Genomic DNA, 16,571 nt, shown 5'->3' with positions numbered 1-16,571 from the left:
ATTTCTATTTAACTATCGAACATTAATGCGTTAATTGTATGTATATGTCCTCAGGTGATGATAATTAATTATGACATTAAAGTTAGCATTCACTTGACCATTTTTTAATTTTTTATAGCAATTAAATTTGTTCCGAAAAATTATTTTTAAAAAATTGCATTTTTCATTTTTTTAAATTTCAACAAGTCAATTTTTTTTTATAATTTTCTTTTCCATAATTTATTTGTAACAAAAATTCTGAAAATGATCAAATATCTGTTAAATTAATTTAATAGATATTTGACAATTTTAATGAAATTAAAATTAGCTGTCGCTTGATCAATTTTTAATTTTATTTAACAATTAAATTAATTCTAAAAAATTATTAAATATCTGCTAAATTAATTTTCATATAATCACAATATTAAAGTTAGCTGTCACGATCAATTTTTAATTTTGTTTAACAATTAAATTAATTCTAAAAAATAAATTAAAAAAAATGGAATTTTTAATTTTCTATAAGTCAATTTTTTTTTCTTATTTTTTTGCCGTAATTTATTTATTAAAAAAAGTTCTAAAAATTATTAATTATTTGCTAAATTAATTTATTTGTAACAATGATCAAATATCTGTTAAATTAATTTAATAGATATTTGACAATTTTAATGAAATTAAAATTAGCTGTCGCTTGATCAATTTTTAATTTTATTTAACAATTAAATTAATTCTAAAAAATTATTAAATATCTGCTAAATTAATTTTCATATAATCACAATATTAAAGTTAGCTGTCACTTGATCAATTTTTAATTTTGTTTAAAAATTAAATTAATTCTAAAAAATTAATTAAAAAAAATTGAATTTTTAATTTTCTATAAGTCAATTTTTTTTTCTTATTTTTTTGCCGTAATTTATTTATTAAAAAAAGTTCTAAAAATTATTAATTATTTGCTAAATTAATTTTCATATAAATATGACATTAAAGTTAGCTGTCACTTGATTAATTTTTAATTTTATTTAACAATGAAATTAATTCTAAAAAATTATTTTTAAAAAATTACATTTTTCATTTTTTTTAAATTTTTACTTATCAATTTTTTTTTACCGCAATTTATTTGTTGACAACATTTATATAAATTTATTTTTTTATTTTTTTAACAAACAAATTTGTTTCAAAAAATTATTTAAAAAAAATTGCATTTTTAATTTTTTTCAATTTCTACATGTCAATTTTTTTTTCTAATTTTTTTTTTGCAATAATATATTTTTAAAAAAAATTGTTAAAATTATCAAAAATCTGCTAAATTAATTTTCATTAAAAATTATTAAATATCTGCTAAATTAATTTTAATAATTTTTATAACATAAAATTAGAAAATTCAATTTTTTAAAAATAATTTATTTGTTAAAAAAAATTAAAAAATAGTCAAGTAATTGCTAATTACAATGTCATCCTTAGGTAACCACTTGCACTGAGGTTTTAGCACATTCTACTGATCACAGCACTTAATTGTTGCAATTGTACTTGTAATTATCTAAAAAATAAATAAAGTAAATAAATAAAATAAAGGTGTAATTATTTTTTTATTTTAATTACTTTTATTTCTCAGGTGCAATAACTCGTTAAGAATTTTATGGCGTCAATTAATAATTATTGCAATCATTTGCTTGATACCTACTTCATACGGATTAAATTGCACAAGTGATCCATGTATGTATGGGATCTGCTTAGATAATGATAAGTAAGTTATTTGAATTAAAAATATAATTTTTCTTTTTTTTTGTTTTAATTAAAAATAATTATTTAAATTAAATAATCAGTTCTTACTTATGCTACTGTATTGATGGATACACTGGCATAAATTGCGAAATAAATTGGGATGATTGTTGGTCGAATCCTTGTTACAACGGAGGCACCTGTAATGACGGAGTCGCCTCTTATAACTGCACGTGTCCTGATGGTTTTATAGGTAATTTTTTTTTAATTAATTAAATTTAATAAATTATTTTTTAATTCATTATTCTTTTTTTTTTTTTTTTAGGAGTTGATTGTGAAACAAAATATAGTGAGTGTTTGAATCAACCGTGTCTTAATAATGGCACATGTATTGATTACAATGGATTCACGTGCCAATGTCAAGAAGGATATTCAGGTAAATATTTTTTGTGTCTATTTAAATTTCAAACAAATATATATACATTACTTACATCATATTTGTACTTTGAAATTATATTTTTAATAATTTTTTTATATAATACTGAATTTAGCAAATAATGCTAAAGTTAGCCGACGTTTTTTATTTTTTTGTTTATTAAATTAGAATTAAAAAATATTTTGTTAAAATTGCACTTAAGATTTTTCAATTTTTTTAAAAATATCATTTTATTTTTATTTTTTTTTCAATTATTGTTAAAAATAAAATTTTTAAATGTCGGATAACTTAATTTGTATATTTAGCAGACATCTAACAATTTTTTTAGATTTTATCTATATTATTAAGAAAATAGATACATAATTAAGAAATGACCTTGTATCTCGTGAACTATTGACATTTTTAAAGATATAGGCTCATCCCGATGTTACACTCATCAAGACCTTTCATTTGAGTACCCACATCAATTTTTCATATATTTTATATATTTATATATATATATATGTATATATATATATATATATATATATATTTATATATATATATATGTATGTATGAAAAATATATGAAAATGCATGTGGGTGCTCAAATAAAAGCTCTTGATGAGTGTAACATCAGGATAAGCTTATACCTTTAAATACGCCAATAATTAAGAAATTACCTTGTATCTTGTGAACTATAGACATTTTTTAAGATATAAACTCATCCCGACATTAGATTCATCGAGACCTTTCATTTGAGTACCCACATCAATTTTTCATATATTTTATATATTTATATATATTATATATCTGTATATATGAAAAATATATGAAAATGCATGTGGGTATTCAAATGAAAGCTCTTGATGAGTGTAACATCGGGATGAGCTTATATCTTTAAAAACGTCAATAGTTGAGAAAATACAGTGCAATTTAACATAATTATGAAACTACCTTGTATCTTGTGAACTATTGACATTTTTAAAGATATAAGCTCACTCCGACGTGGCAGCACTAATACTTGCGCGGAACGAAGGCGAAGCGCAGGGATTGGTGAAGCTTGTTGCGGCCTCCATCAACGCATGGCTTAACGATCATGGGTTGATGCTGGCCACCGCGAAGACGGAGGTGGTGGTACTCACAGCTCAGAGGTGGTTTCCGAACCCCTTCCAGACTCAAGTTGTGGATCAACACATCGAGAGTCGGGGGGCTCTGAAATACCTCGGAGTGACAATAGACTCGAAATTGACGTTTCGAGACCAGATTGTCAGTGTGGCCACAAGAGCAGCAACGACGGTGGCAAAACTTTCCCGGCTTATGCCAAATGTCGGGGGACCAAGGAGCAGCCGCAGACGAGCTCTCATGGGTGTCGCTAACTCGATTATGCTCTACGGAGTAGAGATATGGGGAGAGGCACTCAAAGTAGAGAAATATCGGAAGCAACTGGCATCGGTACAACGAAGAGGTGCGCTGAGGATAGCCTGCGCCTATCGAACGGTCTCAGAGGCAGCTGTGTTGGTCATCTCGGGGGTAATTCCAATCGACCTACTGGGTCTCGAAAGGAAGCGGATCTGGGATGCCCGGCGGGCTGGCGAAGGACTCATGAAAGACGTGAGAACCCGCGAACGTGAGGAGACCTTTGAGCTCTGGCAAGAGCGCTGGGAAACCGGGGAGACAGGGCGTTGGACGTATAGACTTATTGGGCAGATCCGTGACTGGGTACTGAGGGACTGCGGGGGAGTAGACTACTATTTCACACAGTTCCTTGCTGGTCATGGACAGTTCAATGCCTACCTACATCGTATGGGGATCCGAAACGATCCTTACTGTGTTTACTGTCCGGGAGTTGCTGACACTGCTGAGCACACCTTTTTCGACTGCCAACGTTGGTCTGAAATACGACTGCGTTGGCGGGAAGAGAAGGAAGTGCCTCAAAGGCCCGAAGACGTCGTCCCTTGGATGCTGACGTCGACAGACAACTGGACAGCAATGACGGGATATGTAAGAGAGGTCCTGCTGGAGAAGAGAAAAGAGGAGGAAGAAGAAGAAAAAGAAGAAGCGGAGGAATAAGATGAAACGGAGAAATAAGCTGCAGGAGCAGCGTGGAGGGGGCCTGGTGCTGCGAAGTAATGCTAACGCGGTCCCGCAGTATCAGGTACAAGAGAGGGGAGGGTTTTAGTGAGTAAGAATCTCACACTACCGGCAACCAACATCACCAACATCTAGCCGGTGTCTATGAAGATTTCCCTCCTCTCGCCAAAAGCTCACTCCGACATTACACTCATTGAGACCTTTCATTTGAGTACCCACATCAATTTTTCATATATTTATATATATTATATATATGTATATATGAAAAATATATGAAAATGCATGTGGGTACTCAAATGAAGGCTCTCGAATTAAAAAAAATATTTTGTTTTATAATAATAATAGATTTTTCATAAAAATTGCAAGAATTTTTATATGCCTGCTTAATTCAGTATCGTAAAATTATCTGAAATCTGATGATTTCTTAAATTTTTCTCAACAAAAAAATTTTTTCACAAAATTCCACTAGTAGATGTTTCAAAAAATTACTAATGTAATTTTTTCAAATATTTTTCTCAATAATAATTTATTTTTTATAAAAATCAAAAAAACAACTGCTAATTTTATTTTATTATTATTTATTTATTTATAAGTCGCTATATGACTACCAAGGTCTTCAGCGACTGCTGTACAATTTTATTTCAAATCTTTTAAAAAAATTCTAAATTTATATATTAAAAATTCTAAAACTCCAGGAGATTATTGTGAGATCGACGTATCAGTTTGCAACAGTACAATTTGCAAAAATGGAGGAGAATGCATCGACGGTCCCGGATACTCGTACAACTGTCACTGCCGGGACGGGTGGACTGGTGAGCTGTGTGAAGAAGACATCGACGAATGCCTGAGCTCGCCTTGTCAAAACGGAGGACTTTGCTTAAACGTCCCAGCTACTTACACATGCGCTTGTTTATTCGGTACCTATAAAAAAAAAATTTTTTTTAAATTAATAAGCGACCAATAAAAAATAATTTGAATTAAAGGTTTTACTGGAAAAGACTGCGACAAGTTGATAATCTCCTGTGAAGAAAATCCGTGTAAAAACGAAGCGATGTGCTTGCTGGAAGACAATCAACCAGTCTGCTACTGCGTCCCAGACTATCATGGGCAATTATGCGAACTGCGTTACAACGATTGTGAATCGAAGTTTGCTCGCTGTGAAAACGGTGGGACGTGTGTCGACGGGATCAACAGTTTCATATGTTCCTGTCCCTCGCCTTACACTGGAGAAATGTGTTCCATTTACAATCCAGACTTAACAACTGAATTTCATTCAATAAATATAAATACAACTGAAAAAACTATTGAAACTTCAACTTTTACCTCTCCGGTATTCACAAGTCCCCAAACGCAAGTGACTGAATATGAACTAGATCGTCAAACTACAACTGAAAAATTTACTGAATTAACATCACAAATTTCAGAAAATTCTACTAAATTATTTACCAGTAGCACTAGCAGTACAATTATTAATAATACAAGGACTGAAAGTCCAGTTGTTTATGAAACAACCACTGATACTTATCAGTATACTACCTCGCAACTGATTACTTCTTTAGATTATTTATCAAGTACAACTGAAGACAATCTAGATAAAACGACTGCCCCAGAGACTTCAACAAATGTCTTCCAAATAAATGACACAACAAAATTAATAAAAAATTTTTCTACTGAAACTTCCTTAGATTCTTATACCAAAGTACCGATTGTTCAATTAAATGCGACTGTGACTTCATCTTCATTGCCATCAACTATGTCGACAATAAAATTGACTAGTTGGTCATCTGAAATAAATTTAACGACTGAATTATCTAGTGAAGCTGAAAAAATTATTACTACTTCGATGCCGACTATTTTAACATCTTCTAAAATATTTAATGAAAGTTTGATTACTTTTGAGATACCTACTTCGTCAACTATTGACTTATCTATGACCATACCTACTCTCAGTGAATTAACGACTGATAAATCGCACATTACTTCAACAATTATGTATTCTACTGAAGCTGAAGGACGCTCCAAGGCTTATAATTGCACTGATGATTGTATTCATGTTACTCCTTGCACATCGGGAAATTCTAGCCAGGTCAGTCGGAAATTAAATTTTTTTATTTATTATAATAAATTTTTTTTTTTTATTTATTTATTTAAGGTCGTTTTTTAATATCAAGGTCAGTAACGACCACTATGAATTACAAAATTTTTTAATTAAATATTAAATATTAATTAAATAATTAAATATTGAATATTAATTAATTATTAAATATTAATTAAATATTAAATATTAATTAAATAATTAAATATTAAATATTAATTAAATAATTAAATATTGAATATTAATTAATTATAATAAATTAAATTTTATTATTTATTATAATAAAAATAGATTTTAGGATTTTAGGATTAAGATTTTTGCAAATTGATACAAAATTTTAGAAATTTTAATATATAATTTAATTTTTTTTTCTTTTTTAAAAAAAAAATATAATTTTAGTTAAATTTAAATAGATTTTTTTATTTTTTAAAAAGATTGAAAATAAAATTAGTAGTCATTTTTTGGATTTTTACAAAAAATAAATTATTACTGAGAAAAATATTTAAAAAAAATTACATTAATAATTTTTTGAAACATCTACAAGTGGAATTTTACAGAAAAATTTTTTTATTATTTATTCGTTAAAAACAATTAAAGAAATCATCAGATTTTAGCTAATTTTATGATACTGAAAAAAGCAGACATAAAAAATCTTGCAATTTTTATAACAAATCAATTATTATTATAAAAAAAAAATATTTTTTTAATTTCTACATTTGGAAGATTTTTGTTAAAAAGTTTTTTTTCAGTGTGATTGTGATTCGTCGGACTGTACTCCTGCTGTAACACAATCGTCGACTATCACAAACGCTGCTTTTAACGGGAAATCTTACGTTCGTCAACAACTCAAAATAGATGACAGTGGACTGTTGAAAGTTTACTTGAGATTGAAAACCAAGTCAAAGAGTGGAATTATTATGCATGCGTTTTTTGATGAAGAGAGGTATGTTTTATTGTATATGGAGCTGGGACAATTGAAATTTCAATTTTCTTGTGGACTACAAACTATGTTGCTTGGAGAAATAGATAGTCCGATTAATAATGGAAGAGATGTTGATATAGAAATGAGGTAATTTATGATTAATGTTTCAACATTTAAGATACTGTCAAATAATTACAAATAAAAAAATTGCATGTATAATTTTTAAAATCTTCTACATCTAAAATTTTTTTTAGTTAATAAAAAAATTAACTTCCCTAGCGGTTTTGTAAATGCCGAAAAAATGTCGCAATTATACAGTATTAATGCGGTATTTTCTCAGCATTTTTTCGGTTGTTTTGGTCAGTTTTTTTATCGAAAAATTACGGAACATTTACCGTAAAAATGCGATACATTTACGCTGAAAATGCGGCATATTTACGGTAATAAGGCGGTAAAATGACTGTATTAAAACCATATTTAAAAAATGGTGTCAAATTAAATAACGCTCGGACTGGGATTCGAACCCAGAACCTCCTGGGGACATGTCGGCTACTCTACCATTTGAGCTACCCGGTCTATACCATAGTGTTTTTTTGCTTATTCTATATAAATTAAACCACACCGTCCATCTTACGATAAGCATATTCAAAATTAAATAATATAATTATATATGTGAAACAATATAACTTTTCGATTTTAGAAAATTTGCAATTTTCTAAGTGAGAAATTAAAAATTGAAATTAAAATTAGAATATATTTACTTAACATATGCATTATTTTATATTAATTATCGCTAAATACCTAATTAAAAAATAATATTCTACATATTTTTTATTCAAAAACAGTATTTGTTTTTGCAAAGTAGCGATGGAGAATAAAAAGCAAAATTTGAAATTTTTCATTTTATTCATTTCTAACATAACAGTGAACTAAAAATAAAACTAAATCTTTAATAATTGTCCATTATGTCAAAAAATATTCGGCAAAATTACTGTATTATTACGGTAATTATTTGGAATTTTTTGAGTAAAATTTGGGCATTAATGCGGTAATTGTATAGTATATTTTTGGTAACTGTACAGCATAAGTACAGTATATATACTGGATAACTACAGTATAAAAACTGGCCAAAATAACTATAGTTTAACCGCATTATTACCGAATTATAACGGTAAATATACGGCATGAGCATAAATGTCGAAAAATTACGGTATTTTTACGGCATTATCAAAATCGCGAGGGTTGATTCAAAAAATAAATTCTTTAATCAAGAAAATTATTTTTAAGGATATAATTATGTTGAATCAATTGGAAAAATTCTTGATAAAAAAAATTATTCTTTTTTCGATTAAATTTTTTATCATTGTATTACTCAAAATAAAGGCAGAACTTAGTAAGATTAATTTTTTTAATATTACAGATTCAAGTATTTAGTAGAAAATGATATAGGTAAATGTTCAGCAAGATTATTTGTTAATAATACAATGGCAATGAGTGGTGAGCAAATGTTGACTGCACACACTGATATTCCACAGCTAGTCCGTGTGCATTTTGGTGGAATTCCACAAGCATTTTCTCATTATTTCCCACGGATTGCCCTTGGATTTATTGGTTGTATGAGTATGTTAAAGGTAAAAATTAATTCAACCAAATTAAGTGTCTTAAAAAAATGAAAATTAATTTAACCGACATCTAAAAATTTCGAGAATTTTTTTTATTAAAAAAATTATTATAAAAAACTTGAAAAACTTTGTGCAATTTTTAAAAAAATATTTTTTTGTTCCAATATTTAAAAAAATTTCTTCATTCAGGTGAATGATATTCAAAGACACTTTGTTTTGGATTCTGTTGAAACATTTCAAATAGAAGAGTGTACTTCATTTTTGTGTCTGCTCAATCCATGTAGGAATTTCGGCTCTTGTCATGATATTGATGGCAAAGTTTACTGCAAATGTATACCTGGGTACAAAATAATTAAATTTTTTTAATTTATTTAATTCTCTTAATAAATTACTATAAATATATTCAGATTTATAATTTTATTTTTATTTATTTATTTAATAAATTTATTTTATTTATTTATTTTAATAAATTTTTATTTTTAGGTATACTGGAGAACTATGTGAAAAAACAGCTTGCGATGACAATCCATGTTATCTTGGTTCAACATGCATCAGTTCACCAGGAACTGGATTTATTTGTGTCTGTCCTTTGAATATGCACGGTCGTCGCTGCGAAGAAGGTAGTACTTATAAAAAAAATTTATTAATAATTATTAATTTAATTAAACCGGTAAATTTATTTTTATAGAATCAATTATAGTTGATCCATCATTCTCAGTATTTATTCCCGGATTCTCATCATACGTTGCGTATGGCATTAACGGAATAATACAAAATTATATGGAAATAAAAATGCGCATAATGCCGCATTCTGTTGATCAGATTTCATTGTTAGCTTACATGGGTCAGGGTGGTGCTTCAAGAGATACTTCTGATCATTTTTCTGTTACATATGTTAAGGGGTATATTATGCTGACATGGGATTTAGGATCAGGTATTTACAATTATTAATTGATAAATAAGTAGTCTATTGATAATGAAAATAATTATTAAAATTTTTTAAAGGCGTAAGAAGAATTTTTACAAAACGCCCACTATCATCACGAACTAGAGGACCTTATATGCTACATGTTGGTCGACGCGGTCGAGATGCTTGGTTATTTGTCGACGGTATTGGTAACGTAACTGGACAAGCCGCTGGTACAATGAATAAATTAAATGTGTCACCACTTCTTTATATAGGTAAAAATTTTACTCAATTAATTTCTTTAGTGCGAGTGACTTTAGTGGAGAGATTTATAGATTATGAATAAGAAAATTTTCGACTTAATTATTTTTTTATAATTAACTTCCCGCTAAAAATCTCAGATTTTCAAAAATCGGGAAGTTATTGTTTTTACCCCGTTTGGCAAAAATCGAGTTTTCATCAGATCTCGACGTTTGAAGGTCACAGGAAGCTTCCCTGACTACCCCCGCGATGTTGTCACTATGTCTGTATGTATGTGTGTGTGTGTGTGTGTGTGTGTGTGTGTGTGTGTGTGTGTGTGTGTGTGTGTGACTATGTGACTCGCTTATAACTTTTGAACGGTTGAACCGATTTCATCGCGGTTGGTGCCATTCGAAAGGGCTACGCTGAACTTAGATTTCCTGAGAATTTGAACCGATTCGGACCGATAGATTTTAAGAAATCTTGAAAATCTTAAAAAATAAGAAAAAATCATTTTTGAAAGTAGTTTTTTGGAATATCTTTTTAAACGGCTCGATCGATCAACTTCAAAAACCAATCCGCCCTTAAGCTTGAAAACCACGCCGATCGGCGTCAACCCGATCAAAATCGGTTGATCTTCGTTCGGAGAGATAGCGTGAACGAAAGAAAACCGAAAACCGAAAAGTGTTTTTTTTCACATAACTTCGTCATTTCTTCTCGGATCGTTTTTGATGATATAGAATACTTCAGAAGTTAAAACCGCGTCGATTGCCGCCGAAAACGTGGAAATCGGTTGATTAGTTCGAGAGATATCCTCGACGAAATATTTGGAAATAAATATTTTTTCAACAAAACTCCGACCTTTTTTGGAATAACTTTCAAACAGTTTCTACCGATCGATTCCTTAAAAACTAATCACCGCCTTAACATCATAAAACCACGTCGATTGCCACCAAGTTGGTCAAAATCGGTTGATTGCGTTCGAGAGATATCGTGAACGAAAGAAAACCGAAAAGTGTTTTTTCAGAGTTACTCCGAAATTTCTAGTTTGACCAATTGAAACTTAGAAATTATTTATAAGGCTTAAAAAACTACGTAGAATGCCGCCAACCGCGTAAAAATCGGTTCATTCATTCAAAAGTTATTGCGGTATGAACATTCAAAAAATAGTGTTCCATGAAACTTCTATCAGACTTTTGAGCTCAAAGAGCTCAAAAGCATAGAAAAGGTATCTTTTTGAGCTCGGAGAGCTTAAAACAACACACAGATTGTACTTTTGAGCTCGAAGAGCTCAAAAAAGCGGCCAGGTATTAACGGAATTAGCGGGAAGTTGCAGGGATGGCCTTTAGGGTCAACCGTTTTCCTAATTTTTTTTAATCACACTGCAGATAGTTTGGGTACTTTAAATCAATTTTAAATCAATTTTAAAAATAATAGTGCTATTACGGAATTAATTACTAATAATTTAAAAATATAAATAAAAAAAAAAATAATATGCTTGTTACAAAAATTTTCTTACTCTCTTAATAATTTAAATATAACATTCATACGTACAAAATAAAATGAAATTTAAGTTAGCAGTCACTTGATAATTTAAAAATTTTTTTAACAAACAAATTTGTTCCGAAAAATAATATTTAAAAAATTGCATTTTTAATTTTTTTAAATTTCTACACGTCAATTTTTTTTTCTTTTTTACCATAATTTATTTGTTAAAAAAATTATTAAAATCTAATAAATATCCTCTAAATTAATTTTTATAATAAACTACGTGATAAATAGACCAAGCAACAGAATCTCCAGCCTGTTGAACTCTCTGCATGACTCTGTAAATTTTTTTGGTGGCTCAATTCAAGCTTTCCGCTACAATCTCAAGAAACATATTTTGCAATATTATTAATAACACCGTTAATTTTTTAATTTGTTAATTTTTTCCAGGCATTGCTAAATAAACTTGTTTCCGGGCAATTTTCTGCCAAAATTTCAGAGTTTAAAAATTTATAATTTAAGAAATATACTAATTGTTGTATAATGCTGATTGGCGTTCAAATTAATAAATAAAATAAAATAAATAAATTACGTTTATCGCAAAATTTTAATCTATTTAAAATTACTTAAAAAATTTATCATAATAAATTAACTATTTTAGAAAAGCATATTAAATATTAAAAAGCCAATATAATAATTCAGGTCTCGATCTTTCCAATAATACTAAATTTAATTTAGAAAACTCATTTTATTATATAAATACGTCGAAGTTAAATTTTTTTTTTTATTCTTGTAATTATATAGATTATAAAAAAAATAAATTTTAATCAATAATTAAAATTTAATGAATTATTAAACAATTTTATACAGGTGGACATAAATCAAAAAATTTTGAAACATTACCACATGATCTACCGCTCCATACTGGTTTCACTGGATGTATTTATGAAATCGAATTACGAACAGAAAACACAGTTATTCCTGTAACCAAGTCCAGCCCAGCATCTGGTCGTGGTGTTGGTGAATGTCATCGTAATGAGTGTTCTTATAATACATGTAAAAATGGAGCTGTTTGCTTAAATCACGGACCAACTTATAGGTAAAATAAATATAAAATTTAAAATAATTTATTTTATATCCTTGTAAATTTTTTTTATAATTAATGGGAAAAAATTTTATTAATTTTTTAGCTGTATTTGTATGAAAGAATGGCAAGGTCCAGACTGTACCGTACCTGCAGTATCGTGCTCGTCTTCAAATCCATCTTGTCAGTCTATGAAGAATATGTGAGGGAGTTTTTAAAAGTTTTTACGTAAATAATAACGGGTAGTGCAATTATCTTAAACAATAAGATATTTATGGTTGTAAATAAATAAATTGTGAGTTTGTTTTTTACTTACGGAAAAAAAAAAAAAAATTATTTTTTATTTATTATCCTTAAATATAATTGTGATTAATTTATGTACTATCGATTTTGGGTTTCGTAGTAGCCGACGATGAATTTAAATGAATAAATAATACTGCGGCTGCCAATCGTGCCTGTAAATCTTGTTTACCTAATTCATGAGACCATTCCACATTACCCCAATGTGAAATCTAAAAAAAAAATTTTTTTTATAATTTGCAATTAATAAAAAATTATTATTTTATTGAAAATTATTATTTTACCTGAAATTCTTCTTCTAATCTTGATAAAGCGATAGCTTCTTCAACATTTAAAGCTCTTTCACATAAAGCAAGCATTAGAATTACTGATTTTAATACATCAACGCCGTACATGAATCCTAAAATTATTTTAGATGATTAAAATAGTATATTTCTTACCTAGGGCAGGAAAATAAGAAATGTTTCAGATTACATGTAATTGTCGACCGAGGCGAAGCCGAGGTCGACAAACATGTAATCTGAGGCTTTTTTATTTCCTGCCCGTGGTGAGAATACTATTTTTTTGCCCTTCGGGCGGAAAGTGGCAACTTTCGTCCCGCTGCGCTAAACTAAGTTGCCGCTTTCCGCCTTCGTCGGACAAAAAAATAGTATACACTCCTTGGGAAGTAAATAAGAAAGCCTCAGATCACATGTTTGTTGACCTCGGCTTCGCCTCGGACAACAATTACATGTGATCTGAGACATTTCTTACTTTACTTCCCTAGGTGTGTAATATACTATTTTCTCCTCGACGGAGGCGGAAAGCGGCATTTCCATTTAGCGCAGCGGGCGGAAAATTGACGCTTTCCGCCCGGAGGGGAGAAAACAGTATTCTTATAAAAAATTTTTTTTTTGCCCTCAGGGCGGAAAGTGGCAACTTTCGTCCCGCTGCGCTAAACTAAGTTGCCGCTTTCCGCCTTCGTCGGACAAAAAAATAGTATACACTCCTCGGGAAGTAAATAAGAAAGCCTCAGATCACATGTTTGTTGACCTCGGCTTCGCCTCGGCCAACAATTACATGTGATCTGAGACATTTCTTACTTTACTTCCCTAGGTGTGTAATATACTATTCTTCATACCTCGGTCGAAAGTACGTACTTTCGTCCCTACTAGCAGGAATGAAAGTTTAACATTTACTCCATGTGAAAAGTACACGCGCGCCCTTTGTAACAGCGGGAGGAATAGTATATTACACACCTAGGGAAGTAAAGTAAGAAATGTCTCAGATCACATGTAATTGTTGGCCGAGGCGAAGCCGAGGTCAACAAACATGTGATCTGAGGCTTTCTTATTTACTTCCCGAGGAGTGTATACTATTTTTTTGTCCGACGAAGGCGGAAAGCGGCAACTTAGTTTAGCGCAGCGGGACGAAAGTTGCCACTTTCCGCCCGGAGGGCAAAAAAGAATTTCTCATGCGTAATTATAACTAGGGACTATTTATTCTGTCGTTATAACAAATTGTTAACCGCTGTCATTTCTGTTGCTACCTCTAACCTTAGAAATAATTATCAATGTTGTTTTGTCGCCTGTTAATTTAATATCAAAGTACTTTTCAAGTCAATTCAATACTCCTACCAATAAACTATCGTCAGAATGTTTATCTACAAATTTAAATTTGAATAATCAAATTATGAATTATCAAAACTGTATAGTTCGTGGAGATACAATTTTTAATTGCTCTAATATCAAGTTTGAAAACTGTATTTTTTATGCAAGTATTATTAATAATTGTGATCATTCAATTAAAAATTAAAACGATAAAAAAAAAGCAATAAGAGTTTTTAGCTTATAAATTTGTTTTGTTTTATAAATTTTATAATAATTGATAGCTTTATTTAAATTAAGTAAGGATTATTTCAATCAATTTAACAAGTTCTTGAGCTAAGAATATATATTCTTAAAAATTATCAAGAACATGAATTCTTGTATCAAGAAAATTTTCTTAATAAAATTGGTTTTTTTATCTCAGTGTATTAAAAAAATATGACTAGACTTGACTCTTCGAATGTATTTGATGCCTGCCCCCACAACCAGCAGCACTCACTTCGCTCGTGCCGCAAATGTCGGGGCAGGCATCAAAAACATACTTATCAACATTTAAAGTTGAAAAAAGTAAAATTAATAACGTACTTTCGGCCGGATATGAAGAAAAATCGTATACACTACATGGCCCAAAAGTTGAAATCTCGTTCCTGCGCGTTATTATGCCTTCGGCTTCGCCTCGGGCATAATGACGCGCAGAGCCGAAAATTCAACTTTCGGCCTTTGTAGTGTAATTTACTATTAATTTAATAAATAAAATTAATAAATCGGTTCAATTTTCTCAAATCAAGAAAATTAAATAAAATCTTTTTTAAAATAAAAATTCTTTATATAAAAAAAATCTCATAAAAATGATTACCATGAAGAGATGCAGCATTATAAGAGGCAACATGTCTTACAATTTTTTCTTTTGTATCACTAGGAATAACCGGAGAACTTATACTTGTTGTTTTTTCAACATCTACTTGATACTTATCGCAAAACCATTGTATAATTGGGTCCCATTTTTCCTTTTGGAGTTTAAATAATTCCTCTGTTTCCTATTTGACACAAAAAAAAATTATTATCTATCAAATTAATATAAGAATAATTGTCATAACTTACACTTGATTGATATAAAATTGTATCAGTTTCTAAATAATTAGCAATGTAAGTAACAATATCAATGCTATTTAAATTTTGTGGGTTGTCTAAAAAAGTGCTACACAGAGCTGTCTGAAACATAAAAAAATTATCAACAATTAATTTACTAATTACATAATAATTACATCAATTATGACACAAAAGTTAGTAGACGCTTGACAATTTTTTAATTTTATTAAAAAATAGATTAAGTATAAAAAAATTTTTTAGAACTAAAGATAGATTTTTTTTGAATAAATTTTTTTTGCTACAATTTATTTGATAAAAAAAATTCTAAAAATTATTAGATGTCTCTCAATTTCAGTATCATAATAAATTTTCATTTTTAATTAATTATCTAATTACCATATGCATATTACTTCGTTGAATAATATCCTCTTGACTATCCCATTCGTGGGCAACAGCTAATGCCAATGGTTTGCTGGAAACTTCAAATACTCGCCCTTTGGGTGTCTTGAGTTTACGTTGATCCAATGTTATTTCATATTTTTCTCCACTTTGTAATATATTCGTTCTTCTATAAAACCTTTTAACAGTTGCTAAAAAATATATATATAATTTTATTAGTGATATAATTTTATTTTTATCAAACTGAACTTGTATGAAAATTGAATTAGCCATCAGAAAATTTTTATAATTTTTTTATTAAAAAAAAAATTTATAAAATTCTAAGTGCAATTTTTAAAAAATATTTTTTTTACTTGTAATTTTTTATTTAAAAAATCAAAAATTGTCAAATGTCAGCTGATTTTAGTATCATAAACTTATAGGTTAAGCTCAAACAAATAGTAATTATAATATTAAAAAAAAAATAATTACCCATCTTACGGACGATAATATCCTTTGGTAATAATTGTCTATACTTTAAACAAAACATATTTATTTATTAACTTATTTTTTTATTAGTAAATACAATAATTTTTTCCAACTAGTAACGTTTGTTATTGAGTGTAACTTTCGCGCAAAAAATGTTTAAAAAGTAAA

At 29.1% G+C, this 16,571-nt stretch overlaps 2 protein-coding genes and 1 long non-coding RNA gene across 4 annotated transcripts in view; 1 reads left to right on the top strand and 2 right to left on the bottom strand.

The window, feature by feature from the left end:
* Nucleotides 1-7,657, bottom strand: part of LOC123272658 — a 23,264-nt gene extending 15,607 nt beyond the window's left edge. Inside the window, exon 1 of the long non-coding RNA XR_006511122.1 lies at nucleotides 7,492-7,657. This is a non-coding gene — a long non-coding RNA (uncharacterized LOC123272658). The remainder of the gene's footprint in view (nucleotides 1-7,491) is intronic.
* Nucleotides 1-12,874, top strand: part of LOC123272656 (protein eyes shut) — a 13,165-nt gene extending 291 nt beyond the window's left edge. The window contains exons 2-14 of the mRNA XM_044739593.1: nucleotides 1,589-1,720; nucleotides 1,800-1,948; nucleotides 2,021-2,131; nucleotides 4,899-5,120; nucleotides 5,187-6,289; nucleotides 7,048-7,367; nucleotides 8,641-8,851; nucleotides 9,032-9,183; nucleotides 9,326-9,462; nucleotides 9,531-9,776; nucleotides 9,848-10,024; nucleotides 12,348-12,576; nucleotides 12,668-12,874. Coding sequence (XP_044595528.1) covers nucleotides 1,589-1,720; nucleotides 1,800-1,948; nucleotides 2,021-2,131; nucleotides 4,899-5,120; nucleotides 5,187-6,289; nucleotides 7,048-7,367; nucleotides 8,641-8,851; nucleotides 9,032-9,183; nucleotides 9,326-9,462; nucleotides 9,531-9,776; nucleotides 9,848-10,024; nucleotides 12,348-12,576; nucleotides 12,668-12,767 — 3,289 coding nt within the window. The 3' untranslated portion in view covers nucleotides 12,768-12,874. The remainder of the gene's footprint in view (nucleotides 1-1,588; nucleotides 1,721-1,799; nucleotides 1,949-2,020; nucleotides 2,132-4,898; nucleotides 5,121-5,186; nucleotides 6,290-7,047; nucleotides 7,368-8,640; nucleotides 8,852-9,031; nucleotides 9,184-9,325; nucleotides 9,463-9,530; nucleotides 9,777-9,847; nucleotides 10,025-12,347; nucleotides 12,577-12,667) is intronic.
* LOC123272657 (ATP synthase mitochondrial F1 complex assembly factor 2) lies at nucleotides 12,712-16,571 on the bottom strand. Of its 2 annotated transcripts, XR_006511120.1 has the most exons (7): nucleotides 16,407-16,571; nucleotides 15,933-16,126; nucleotides 15,549-15,659; nucleotides 15,304-15,484; nucleotides 13,146-13,261; nucleotides 12,878-13,073; nucleotides 12,712-12,750 (listed from the first exon to the last, which is right to left on the bottom strand). XR_006511120.1 is itself a non-coding variant. In XM_044739594.1 (6 exons), exons 1-6 carry the CDS (start codon nucleotides 16,462-16,464, stop codon nucleotides 12,936-12,938), a joined length of 798 nt encoding a protein of 265 aa, XP_044595529.1. In that variant the 5' UTR covers nucleotides 16,465-16,571; the 3' UTR covers nucleotides 12,874-12,935. The 2 variants fall into 2 exon arrangements, 1 of the variants encoding a protein (XP_044595529.1); XM_044739594.1 differs by lacking the exon at nucleotides 12,712-12,750 and having other exon boundaries at nucleotides 12,874-13,073.

The sequence above is a fragment of the Cotesia glomerata genome, linkage group LG10 (assembly GCF_020080835.1).
Source record: "Cotesia glomerata isolate CgM1 linkage group LG10, MPM_Cglom_v2.3, whole genome shotgun sequence".
Lineage (NCBI taxonomy): Eukaryota > Metazoa > Arthropoda > Insecta > Hymenoptera > Braconidae > Cotesia > Cotesia glomerata.
The sequence above is the reverse complement of the archived record's forward strand: the minus strand, read 5'-3'. Positions and strand labels throughout refer to the sequence as shown.

What these genes read in the sequence shown, in the direction of transcription:
- LOC123272657 (XM_044739594.1), bottom strand. Translation starts at nt 16,464, where the DNA reads ATGTTTTGTTTAAAGTATAGACAATTATTACCAAAGGATATTATCGTC. An exon ending in TAATGCTGCATCTCTTCATG is followed by an intron (nt 13,262 to 15,303) that starts GTAATCATTTTT and finishes AAATAATTTTAG; the next exon opens with GATTCATGTACGGCGTTGAT. An exon ending in GATTAGAAGAAGAATTTCAG is followed by an intron (nt 13,074 to 13,145) that starts GTAAAATAATAA and finishes TTTTTTTTTTAG; the next exon opens with ATTTCACATTGGGGTAATGT.